The 13,369-nt window shown below is 45.5% G+C and overlaps 1 protein-coding gene across 4 annotated transcripts in view; it reads right to left on the bottom strand.

The window, feature by feature from the left end:
• Positions 1–13,369, bottom strand: part of LOC116985614 (cytoplasmic phosphatidylinositol transfer protein 1-like) — a 179,142-nt gene that overhangs the window by 87,679 nt on the left and 78,094 nt on the right. For all 4 annotated transcript variants that reach the window (XR_004415311.1, XM_033040462.1, XM_033040461.1 and 1 more), the window contains exon 3: positions 535–683. Coding sequence is in view for 3 of the 4 variants with exons in the window: in XM_033040462.1 (XP_032896353.1) it covers positions 535–683 (149 nt within the window). In the remaining variant the exon portion in view is untranslated. The remainder of the gene's footprint in view (positions 1–534; positions 684–13,369) is intronic.

Here is a 13,369-nt window from a genome sequence, read left to right as displayed (position 1 = left end):
AAATGACTGAAAAACAGTTTCCCACTTTCCCTCCCCACACCCCTATACTGAAACACACTTTTAAACATATTAAAAACAAAAAAAAGTCGAAAGGACGAACAGCTGCTGGTGAGGCTGCCGACTCGTAGCGCCACCCGATGGAATTTCTCCTACCTTCTCCCCATAACCCCTTGACACCCGTACTAATCCAGAATCTATCAATCTTCGCCTTAAAATATCCATTGACTTGGCCTCCTCAGTCTTCTGTGGCAATTAATTCCACAGATTCACCACAAATTCCTCCTCATCCCCTTCCAAAAGGAACGTTCTTTAAATTCTGAGGCTATGTCCTCTGGTCCTAGACTCTCCCACTAGTGAAAACATTCTCTCCACATCCACTCTATCCTGGCCTTTCACTATTTGGTAAACTTCAATGCGGTCCCTCCCCTCATCCTTCTAAAGTCAGTCACATCTGTAGTGGGATCCATACGGGCTAGCACCTGCTCAACATCTGGCAGGGGGCTTTGTCCCATCTGCTGCATCTCGGTGGCTTACCTGGACAGGTGGACCCTCTTCTCCGTGAACTGGCCTTTTCCATGCACGGGATCTTCATGTGGTTCATTCTTAACCACTTCCACCCCCTCACCCTTGTCGCTCTGCTCGTGGCTGTGCTTGCTGATGGTGTACAGCTGTCCTATCCTGTACTGTGATCAGAAACAAAAAACAAACGTGCTGGCATTAGCATCAAACAGTCCAATCCCTCCCTGCCTTCGAGAACTGGGTGCACAAAGACTTCCCATTCAGTTAAGAGAGTTCAGGGACAGGGCGTGTATTAGTCCTGTAATACAGTGGTGTATTAGTTGAATTGCTGCCTCATAGCGCCAAAGACAAGGGTTCGATCCTGACCTCAGGTGCTGTCTGTACGGAATTTGTGCGTTCTCCCCGTGACAGCATGACTTTCGTCTGGGTGGTCTGGTTTCCTCCCACATTCCAAACGTATGTGGGCTTGTCGACCAATCAGCCTCTATAAATTGTCCCTAGTGTGTCGGATAGAACTGGTGTACGGTCTATCCTAGTTCTATCCTATACAACATGTATGGGTGATCACTGGGTGGTATGGATTCAGTGGGCCGAAGGGCCTACTTCCACGCTGTATATCTAAAAAAAAGATACCGGGTGGATATGACCCCTTCGAGCCCACGAGTCCACGCCGACCATCAATCGCCCTCTCACATCAGTTCTGTTATTGCATTTTTGCATTCGTTCCCTGCACACTTGGGGCAATTTACAGAGGGCAATTAACCTGCAAACCTACACGCCTTTGGAAAGTGGGAGGAATCTGGAGCACCCGGTGAAAACACATGCAATCACAGGGAGCACGTGCAAACTCCACACAGACAGCAGCCGAGGTCAGGATCCAATCCGGGTCAGTGGAGCTGGGAAGCAGCTCATTTACCAGCTGCCCCGCCCACCTCCCGCACCATAACCAGCGCGGGTAGCAGAGGACAATGGCAGCTTGTTGAAGGGATAGTGGTTAAGTATTCATGAAGCAAGTTTAATGGGGGAAATATACAGTTCTTTCTGAAAGCCATGGATGGAACGATGGACCCATTGTACAGTTCTGCAATCCCATTACACAAGTTAATCACCACGCATTCACGTCAAATTTCATCCTGAAGCACCATCCCCTGACAACTATCACCTATCTGTTCACTCCACAGATGCTGTCTGACCCTTTCAATTCCTCCTATTTTGTGTTTTGCTCAAATTTCTGGTCATTTAGTTTAGTTTAGAGATACAGTGTGGAAACAGGCCCTTCGGCCCTCCGAGTCCGCATCGACTTTTGATTCCACATCCACTAGTTCTATCCTACACACCATGTACAATTTACAGAAGCCAATTAAACAACAAACCAGCACGTCTTTGGAATGCGGGAGAAAACCGGAGCACCCAGAGAAAACCCACGCGGTCACAGGGAGGACATGCAAACTCCGAACAGACAGCAACCGTATTCAGGATCGAACCTGGGTCTCTGACGCAGTGAGACAACAACTCTACCGCTGTGCCACTGTGTTGTTAATATTTTGATAAATTATGTTTATTGGTGGAACTTCTGGAATTTTTAATCCATCCAATGACTGGAGGGATCTTTAGTGGTTCATTGGAGGCTGGCTATTCAATACCGACAATAAAACATAAATCAATATTTCCGTAGTGACAGGAAGCCCCGCTGGTTGCTACAACCTACAGAATACCTATGGAAGCCAGCCACTGCTGTAGAAAATGCTGCAAATGGCTGGTCCAAAGCAAGCTCCCATGAATAGTTTAAGAGAAACTGCGGTAGTGGATAAAGGTTATGAATAGTGACAACATTTTGCATTGGGGAAAAATGAATTAAATAGAGAGCTATAGAATCATACTGCATGGAAACAGGCCATTCGGCCCAACTTGTCCATGCGACAAAGACCATTTTCTACCCAAAATGGACGGAAAAGTGCTGGAGTAACTCAGCGGGTCAGGCAGCGTCTCTGGAGAAAATGGATAGGTGACATTTTGAGTCGGAACCCTTATTGTCACCCATCCATGTTCTCCAGAGAAGCTGCCTGACACGCTGAGTTACTTCAGTACTTTGTGTCCTTCTTTGGAAATATAATCGCTGGGTCAAAATCTTGGGACTCCGTCCCTATACAACATTGTGGGTATACTCCCAACTTGACACTTGAAAGTGACAAGATGGCAATGGGGTTCCTGCTCCAACACACGGCGTGTCCCAATCATTGTGTCCACCCCCACCCACACACAGTGTGCCCTAGTCATTATGTCCCCCCACCCACATACAGCGTGTCCCAATCATTGTGTCCCTCCCACCCACATACAGTGTGCCCCAGTCACTGGATCCCCACACCCACATACAGCGTGTCCCAGACATTGGGTCCCCCCACCCACACACCATGTGCCCCAATCACTGGGTCCCCCCCACCCACACAGTCCCTGTTATTGGGGTCTCCGCAACAAAATTTACCAAAGCTAATATACTGCAAACTTGTACGCTATTGGCGTGTGGGAGGAAACCGAAGCAACCGGGAAAAACCCACAGTCACGGGGAGAACGTACAAACTCCGTACAGATAGCAACCCCGTAGTCAGGATTAAACCCGGATCTCTGGCACAGAAAGGCAGCAACTCTACTGCTGCACCACCGTGCTGCCCTTTACTGTTCTCTTCAATTGATGTAAAAGATCTCCATTATAAAGAATTACCACAAGTTCAAATAACAGGACAGCAAACCCTGGAGTTCATCGCCAATGTTTACCCTTAATCAACATAATTGAAAATGATGATTATCTAATCGTTTTCATCCTATGGGAGTTTGCAAATTAACTGTCACTTTCCTGGTTTAAAGGTGATTGCCCTTCAGATATACTCGAGTGGTTGTAAAATGCAATGAGATAAGGCTTTATAGCAACGCAAATCTTTGAAGCAGGCAGTTATCTTTTCAGCAAAGATAGACTCCGAGAATGTCGGAAGAATCGTTGCACAGTACCAGCTTTGTATATATTTTTCACACTGAATAAAGTTTATTTTGATTTTTTTTTAAATGCTGGGGTGTCTCAGCGGGTCCGGCAGCATCTCTGGAGAAAGGGAGTAGGTGACACAAAGGGTGGTGGGTGTACGGAACGAGCAGTAGTTGAGGCAGTGATTATTGCATCGGTTTAGAAACAATTAGGCATGCACATGGATAGAACAGGTTTGGAGGTATATGGACCAAACACAGGCAGGTGGGACTAGTGTAGATGGGACATGGTGGTCGGTTTGGGTAAGTTGAGCCGAAGGGCAAGTCTCCACGTTGTATGACTCTATGACTGTGATGTTTCGGGTCGAGACCCTTTGAGAGTCAGGGGAGAGTGAAACGAGAGATATGAAGAGGTACATAGAACAAATGAATGAAAGGTATGCAAAAGGATAAATCAAAGGCAGCAATTTTCAAAATGATTAATGTGCAAAAGGGAGAAATATTTTTTTTTATTGCTTTTTCAAAGGTGTAGCCTCAAGTCTTTGTGATCGGAGGAGAGTGCAGGCTGTAGTTTCAGCAGTGTGCATCGAACTAGACCTCTGCACAACAATGGCTAATTGCACCCCATCAATATTCCACACACACGCACCATCCATCTTCACAACCAGGGTCCAATTCCCCTTGCCCCGCAGCATGATGTTTAACAGATGAGCTCCTTCCTCATTGGCCTCTTAAAATAGCTCGAGTCAGGCAGCCACGTCACCGCTGATGTCAAAAGGTGGCTAAAAATAGCTCCTTGCTTTGTTACAGTCAATGATTTGGTTGCAAATCCAAAAACTGCTCAACCTTCACCGCTGTTCAAGCAGATTCTTCAGGGGAAAAGAGCTCGAAACGCCAATAAATCTTTCAGGGGAGAAAAAAAAGGATCCATTTCTTAGCTGTCACGTTCCAAAGGGCAGCCTTTCCCGCACTGCCCAACACCATCTTGTAGCTTGTGCTTCCATTCTGCCAACAAAGAACAAAACGCGCGGCGGCAGAGTTGTTGCCTCCCAGCTCCGGAGACCCGGGTTCGATCCCGACTACGGGTGCTGTCCGTACAGAGTTTGCACGTTCTCCCCGTGACCTGCGTGGGTTTTCTCCAGGTGCTCCGGTTTCCTCCCACATTCCTAAGACGTGCACATTTCTCAGTTAATTGGCTACTGTTAAAATTGCCCCCTGGTGTGTAGCGTGTGGGTGATTGTTGGTCGGCACGGACTCGGTGAGCCGATGGGCTTGTTTCCATGCTGTGTAAACTAAAGTAAACTAAGAACTAACGCCTGCAGGGTGAATGTTACATTGTAAAACATAACACAGGGCGCTTCACTGCAGTGTAATGAGAAGATAGGCTAGTGACTCAACCAAAGAAATGATTAGGCTGAAGATAAGACACATAATGCTGGAGTAACACAGTGGTACAGGCAGCATCTCTGTAGAGAAGGGAAGGGTGACGTTTGTGATGCAACTCATAGCGCCACAACCACACAGTGCCAAAGATCCAGGTTCAATTTTACAGATAAGGTGCGACGTATTAAACGACTTTTAGATAGGAACATGCAGGGAGGCACATGGATCATGTGCAGGCAGATGCGATGTGTTTATCTTGGCATCATGTTTGGATCAGACAAGGTGGGCCGAAGGGCCTGTTCCTCCGCTGCAATGTTCTATGTAAAACTAAAAGATACTGAAATGATCTGAGGCAAGAAACCAGACTCTTTATCTTCATGCAAATGTAACACTGGGATATTACCAATTTAGTCACCATTCTCTGGGACTTTCGCTTATTGTCATGTACTGAAGCACAGTGAAAAGCTTTTGTTGCATGCTAACCTATCTGGTGAAAGACTACAAATGATTACAATTGTGCAGTCCCCAGTGTGCAGATACATGATAAAGGGAATAACATGAATAACATTTAGTGCAAGATAAAGTCTTGTAAAGTCCGATCAAAGATAGCCCGAGGGTCCCCAATGAGGTAGATAGTAGCCCAGGACTGCTCTCTAGTTGTTGATAGGATGGTTCAATTGCCTGATTACAGCTGGGATGAAACTGTCCCTGAATCTGGAGGTGTGCGTTTTCACACTTCTGTACCTCTTGACTGACAGGATAGGGTGAAGAGCGGATGAGGGGGTGACACTGGTCATTAATTATGCTGGTGGCCTTGCCGAGGCACCGTGAAGTGTAGATGGAGTCAATGGAAAGGAGGTTGGTTTGTGCGATGGTCTGGGCTGCGTCCACAATTCTCCGCAATGTCTTGTATTTTCGAATAGAGCTATTCCCAAACCATGTTGTTATTCTTCTTGCGTATGATGTGCACAGCCTAAAGTTGTAGGACAACTTGGTCTATTTGATCTTATTTGATTGCATTCGTCAAAACTGGGAGGTCCTCGTGAAGGTTGCAATCTCCCACCCCAACCATGCTGTGAAGCATCCAGATAAAATGTTTTCTACAGCGTGACTGTGGAAGATCTGTGGATGACTTCAGAACATAATTCTGAAAGTTAATTTCCCGGCCCGCTGTTTAAACAATTTTTGGCACTAAGTCAAGAAACCGTGTCCAAGGGCCTTGTTAAATCTACAGGCTTCAAAAAGCTTATTAATAAAAACTACCTCTTACATGTGTTAGGAAGTGATTGTGACCTACGTGCAGTCAATCTTCGCAATATTCTCCAAAAAACAAATTACCGTCCTAAAAATAATCCATTTTAGGTGGAAAAATGAAGGATAATCTAGAGGTCACAGATTTTATTTTCATGTGGCTCCAACACACTGTTCTCATTGTTTATTCTTCTCAACCTACGCTTATCCTTATTATTCTTATAGAGTTGTACAAAATCAGGAGAAAAATAGATCAGGTAGATGCACAGAGTCTCTTGGCCAGAGTAGGCGAATCGAGAACCAGGGGACATCGCTTTAAGGTGAGGGGGAAAGGATTTAATAGGAACTGGAGGGGTAACATTGCTGCACAAAGGGTGGTGGGTGTATGGAACGAGCTGCCGGAGGAGGTAGTTGAGGCAGGGACTATCGCAATGTTTAAGAAATATTTAGACGGGTACATGGATAGGACAGGTTTAGAGGGATATGGGCCAAACCTCCCTTCCTTGTTCGACAGAAGCATTAATTCGGTTTTAAAGTTCCCCTTTATCTCAAAAAGCAGGAGACACGAAAGGGGCACCATGGAGCAGCGGTAGAGTTGCTGCCTCACAGCGCCAGAGACCCAGGGTTCCAACCTGTCTACTTGTGCTGTCTGTACAGATGTTTGTGCATTTTCCCTGTAACTGCGCGAGTTTTCTCCAGGTGCTCTGGTTTCCTCCCACATTCTAAAGACGTGCAGGTTTGTAGGTTAATTGGCTTCTGTAAAATTGTCCCTAGTGTGTAGGATAGATCTGGCGCATGGGTGATCATTGATCGACACTTGACTCGGTGGGTCAAAGGGACTGTTTTTGCACTGTATCTCTAATCTAAACTAAATTAAACTAAAAAACTTTTTTTTCCTTATCAGCCTCAGCAGACGCAGGATATAGCTGACCAACTGTGGTACATTTAAACAGGCAACATTTTCGTGCTTAAAAATGTATAGTATTCTTCGTTTTTCTTTCACAGGATGTGTATCTCAAAGGCAAGGCCAACATAAAGACCTGAAATGCAGGTCTTTATTTCTATATGTTTATCGAGTTTATTTTTAACAACTTGCCGAAGTTTTAAATTAATGTACCATGTAAATTATGTATTATTTCAGAATCGCCATAAACATCAATTTGGCTATTAAACGCTACAATCTTAAATAAGATCTGAACTACAATGACTATTAGTGTTATTATTGCACTAATGTGTGTGCGTGTGTGCGTGATATATATATATATATATATATAGATATATATATATAGAGGTGCCTGTCTGACTCTCCCAGTTACTCCAGCACTTTGTGTCATAGAATCATACAGGCCCTTTGGCCCAACTTGCCCACACCGACCAACATGTCCCATCTACACTAGTTCCGCTTGCTCGCGCTTGACCCATATCCCTCTAAGCCTGTCCTATCAATGTACCTGTCCAGCTGCTTCTCAAATGTCGGGATAGTCCCTGGCACAACTGCTTCCTCCAGCAGCTCGTTCCATACACCCACCACCCTTTGCATGAAAAAGCTACCCCTCAGATTCCTGTAAAATCTTTCCCCCTTCACCTGTGCCTATTTAGAGTTACACTGTATAAACAGAATCGGAACAGGCCACCCAATGGGCTTATGCCAATGCTTAGGCTTTTAATGGAACAACGTGAGGTTATATTTTTTTTCTTCCTCGTGTTCCTTTAGACATATCTGGTAATAACTCAGGCTGAATGCATCAAGAATCATAAAACCATAAAATTAAAACCAGATAATCCATGTCAGCCAGTATCTGTGGACACTGAAGCAGAGTTTCAGCGTGAGAATCTTTCACCAAAACTGGGGAAGTGAAACCCTCTTGCTGCAATAGAGAGACATGGAAGGAAGTACTTTGTAATGTGGAGAGAGGGTTGCCAGTTGGTTTTAGATAGGATTTTCAGATTCAGATCAGATTAGATTATTGTCATCTACAGGGTGCATTGAAAATCCTTGCCCACATGAAGCTCACAGAAAAATGGTAAATATAAAATGGCTATAAATACATATACATATATATATATAGTTCCGATAAATGCAAAACGTGCAAAATAGCGGAATGATGCAAGATTGCAATGCAACCAAAGTAGTGCACAAAATACTGAAGTGCAACAACTGAATAACAGAATGAGTAGAGTTTGCAGTAAGAGGACATAGAGGCATCTCTGGGAAGAGGGTGCAGAAGAGGTGATTAGTTCAGAGAGTTTAGATTAGAGATCTACGTACCAACCAACGATCACCCGCACATCAATTCTATCCAATACACACACAAGGGACAATTTACAGAAGCCAATGAACCGACAAACCCGCATGTATTTGGAATGTGAGAGGAAACCGGAGCACCCGGAGAAAACCCACAGGGAGAACATTCAAACTCCATGCAGACAGCACCCGTAGTCAGGATAGAAGCCGGGTCTCTGGAGCTGTAAGGCAGCAACTCTACCGCTGCTCCACTGCGCCACCCTGAGATGTCTGATAGCCGTGGGGAGGTAGTTCTGAAGTCTGGATGGCTGGATTCTCAAGCTCCTGTCGTATTCTTAAGGGGTTTGACAGGCTAGATGCAGGAAGATTGCTCCCGATGTTGGGGAAGTCCAGGACAAGGGGTCACAGCTTAAGGATAAGGGGGAAATCCTTTAAAACCGAGATGAGAATAACTTTTTTCACACAGAGAGTGGTGAATCTCTGGAACTCTCTGCCACAGAGGGTAGTCGAGGCCAGTTCATTGGCTATATTTAAGAGGGAGTTAGATGTGGTCCTTGTGGCTAGGGGGATCAGAGGGTATGGAGAGAAGGCAGGTACGGGATACTGAATTGGATGATCAGCCATGATCATATTGAATGGCGGTGCAGGCTCGAAGGGCCGAATGGCCTACTCCTGCACCTAATTTCTATGTTTCTATCTTCTCCCGGAAGGTAGAAGAGAGAAACGGGGATGGCCAGGGTGCTAGGCGTCCTTGATGAAACTTCCAGCCTTCCTGATGCCCTGCACCCTTACGATGGACTGGATGGAAGGAAGTGATGGGCCTGTGTTGGACTGGGCTGTGTTCACCACTCTCTGCTGGTTCAGGGGGTCAAGAGCAGAGCAGTTGCCATGGTGACCATGCGTCCCATCAGGATACTGCTCCGCAGCGCATCTGGAGAAGGTCGAGGGAAGCCACGTGGACACATCCCATCTTCTGACGCCCAAGGAAGTAAACGCACCAACGCACTTTCTTGATCACCGCGCCAAGTGTGAAGGGACCAGGTTAAACGATGACATGGTTAGGTTGCTCCAAGAGTAAATCTCAGCATTTAGCAGCCTGACTGGCAATGGTGATAAAAGATAAATAGGCTTAACACAGCACATCACTCATCATTTGAAGAAAGGCAGGTCAGAGTTTAGGAAAAGGCCTTTAAAGTGATTTTATGCAACATCGCACCCACACAGCTGCACAACGCCCATACATTCGGTTAATTTTCTAGTACTTGGCTTGTGTCCTTTCACTATAAGACAGTGAGGAATTATCATGGAACATAATTTAACCTTTTTATTGCTACGTCTATCGCAATGGTGTCTTGAAAATAACTGCAGCCCTATTATTTCATGTCTTTCTTCTGAACTTTAGTTCCTTTGTGGGGGACTTTGCGATTCTCTTGAGAGGCCGATAAGATACTTGAAAAATATATACCTTTCAAAACAGACTGAACGTTGTGAAAGTGTTATCACCACCCAGAGTACAGATGACTGCATCAATCAATTTGATGACCAAACAGCAAGAAGAAAAACAAGTTAAAACACAGAGTTGGAGAAGGCAGAAGAGCAGGGGCAGCACAGTGGTAGCGCCAGGGATCTGGGTTCGATCCTGACCATGGGTGCTGTCTATACAGAGATTTACGTTCTCCCTGTGACCGCGTGGGTTTCCTCCGGCTGCTCCGGTTTCCTCCCACACCACAAAGACGTACCGGTTTGTTGGTTAATTGGCTTTGGTAAAAAAATTGTAAATTGTCCCTTGTGTGGAGGATAGTGCTGCCGTATGGGGTGATCGCTGGGTAGCGTGGACTTGGTGGGCCGAAGGGCCTGTTTACACACTGTATTGTTAAAAGTCTAGAATCAGGCATAATCTGTGGAGGAAATGGATAGGCAATGATTCGGGCCGTGATCCTTCTTCAGACTGGGTCAATTTCTTCCACAGATGCTGTCATGACCTGCTGAATTACTCCAGCACTTTGTGTTTTACTTGGGATTCCTGCATCTGCAGTTCCTTGCGTATTCCTTACCAACTGCATCACAGTATGGTATGGCAACTGCTCTGTCTCCGACCGGAAGGCATTGCAGAGGGTGGTGAAAATTGCCCAACGCATCACCGGTTCCTCGCTCCCCTCCATTGAGTCTGTCCAAAGCAAGCGTTGTCTGCGGAGGGCGCTCAGCATCGCCAAGGACTGCTCTCACCCCAACCATGGACTGTTTACCCTCCTACTATCCGGGAGGCGCTACAGGTCTCTCCGTTGCCGAACCAGCAGGTCCAGGAACAGCTTCTTCCCGGCGGCTGTCACTCTACTCAACAACGTACCTCGGTGACTGCCGATCACCCCCCCCCCACCCCCGGTCACTTATTATTATTTATTCAAATCATTTGCTATGTCGCTCTTCCAGGGAGATGCTAAATGCATTTCGTTGTCTCTGTATTGTACACTGACAATGACAATTAAAATTGAATCTGAATCTGAATCTGAATCTGATTCCAAGAAAGCACATAGTTGATTTCAAGCACTTAATTTCAATGTAACGATCCTCCAGTCACTTCCTCATTTGGATAAATTAATCTGCTTTTGTTTAGAGAAGTTACTGTTGCTTCTGCTTCTTGCGGCCTTTTGACAGACGAGTTTCTGGGTAAATTGACTTTGGTAGCTCCACCATACATCACTGGTTGCATGCCCTATACCACATGATTGGCATCCAAAGTGGTCTACACTTGCATAGCATCATTCACATCTCCAAACAGTCTTGGGCTCCGTATCTGTGGAGGATAGGGTTAAAGTTTGACGGCTCTGGGCCTGTACTCGATGCAGTTTAGAAGGATGAAGGGATATTTCCAATTGAAACCAACTGAATAATGAAAGGTCTATATAGAGAGTGGATGTGGAGATGATGTTTCCAGAGTTGGAGAGTTGAGGACCAGAGGGCACAGCATCAGAATAAAAGGATGTACATTTAGAATGGGAATGAGGAGGAATTTATTTAACCAGAGGGTGGTGAATCTGTGGAATTCATTGCTGCAGACAGCTGTGGAGGCCGTCATTGGGTATTTTTAACGAAGAGATTGATACATTCTTCATTAGTAAGAGCGTCAAATGATACATGGAGAGAAGGCAGGAGAATGGGTTTAAGAGGGAAAAATAGATCAGCCACGATTGAATAGCGGCCAGCATTTTGTGTTTATCTTTGATATAAACTACCATCTGCAGTTACTTCCTACACATCTATTTCACAGGTTCCAACGTAAAGAAAATTGTAGGTTTATAGTAAATTCCAACAAGGTCCTCAAATTTCCTTGTTCGGTCCATCCATGTACAATACAGTGGCAAGTTCATCAAAGAAGCATTCATTTCTTGCCAAGCTTGGCCTAGTTAATACACAAAGTGCTGGTGCAACTTATTGTCAGGCAGCATCTCTGGAGGTGACGCCTTGGTTCGTCTGAAATTTTCACCGAATGGTTACGCTAGTAATGGGGAGGAAAAATGGAAAAGAGGCAGGGGTGGGACAAAGCCAGATAAGTGACAGGTGGATAGACACAAAGTGCAGGAGTAACTCAGTGGTTCAGGACGCATCTCTGGGGGAAAGGTGGGTGATGTTTCAGGTCGGGACCTTTCTTCAGCCTTCAGTTCTCTCTCCGTGCCCCGTATCGCTCTCTCTCCGTGCACCGCATCGCTGAAGAAGGGTCCCGACCCGAAACGCCACCCATCCTTTCCCACCTGAGATGTTGCCTGACCCGTCGAGTCACCCCAGCACTTTGTGCCTATCTTTTCTGGAAACTGGCATCTGCATTTCTATGTTTCCACGAGTGATGGGTGGATAGAGGTGTGGGGGGGTTGGATTTGCAGATGGGTGGACAAAGGTTTGAGATGAAAAGTAAACAAAAGGATGTCAGATCAGGAGAGGCCAGGAGTGAGATGTAATGCCTGTGGGAAGAATGTAGTTGGGAGGGAAAGGGAAGGGGTGGGAAATAAAGGCGAAAGGGATGCAGAGTAGTGGGGGAAATGGGTCTGCGCCAGGGAGGGGGGCACAGGAAAAAGGGGGGGACCTAAAATAAATACCAATTGCTTTCTTCAAGAACAGAGAACTTCATCGATTATGTTTCATTCACTGTGGGATAAACTACATTAAAAAAGGCAAGCTGCTTTCGACATTACACCTCTCAGAGTGTGGTCAGTAAACTAATATTAGCCAGCGCCTCATTTGCTGATTCAAGGGAAAGGTTTAGTGCACACACCTCATAAGAAACACCAATCCATTCTTGAAATCAATAGATTCAGTGGCAATTCATCAAAGGTGGCCTTTTCAATGTGAAGTCAGCAACGTGCCAAGTGACTCCTGTAATCTTCCTCTCCCAGATTAATGCAGATGAATGTGGAGAAATAGGACACAGCGTTTCTTTCCATGGTTACTTACTACAGCACAAAAATACGGAAGAATTTCATTGCTGCGAGTAAGAACGTACAAGTCTGTAGTTAATTGGCCTCTGTATATTGCCCCTTATGTGCCTCACATGGGATCACATTGAACTAGTGTGAACAGATGATCAATTGTTGGCATGGACTCGTTGGGCCGAAGGGCCTGTTTCCATGCTGTATCTTTCAATCAATCAGTCATTCAAACTAAAACAGGTTGGATGAACACATGTCACATCCCCCCCCCCCCCCCCCCTTTTTGCAGGCCTGTGCAGAACTCCCTAAGCACTGCACCATAGCATTAGCCTAGAGTTTTGTGCTCACAATGTTAAGCGTACTGAATCAGCTGGGTGCTCTGAACTTGGCTGTGTCCTTAACCAAAACAAACAATGGATTTGCTAAGAAGGAACTGCAGATGCAGGTTTAAACCGAAGATAGACACAAAATGCTGGAGTAACTCAGCGGGACACTACCTTGCACTAAACGTTATTCTCTTATCATGTATCTATACACTGTAAATGGATCGATTGGAATCATGTTTAAGAAAGAACTG

This window comes from Amblyraja radiata, chromosome 22, assembly GCF_010909765.2.
Source record: "Amblyraja radiata isolate CabotCenter1 chromosome 22, sAmbRad1.1.pri, whole genome shotgun sequence".
Lineage (NCBI taxonomy): Eukaryota > Metazoa > Chordata > Chondrichthyes > Rajiformes > Rajidae > Amblyraja > Amblyraja radiata.
The sequence above is the reverse complement of the archived record's forward strand: the minus strand, read 5'-3'. Positions and strand labels throughout refer to the sequence as shown.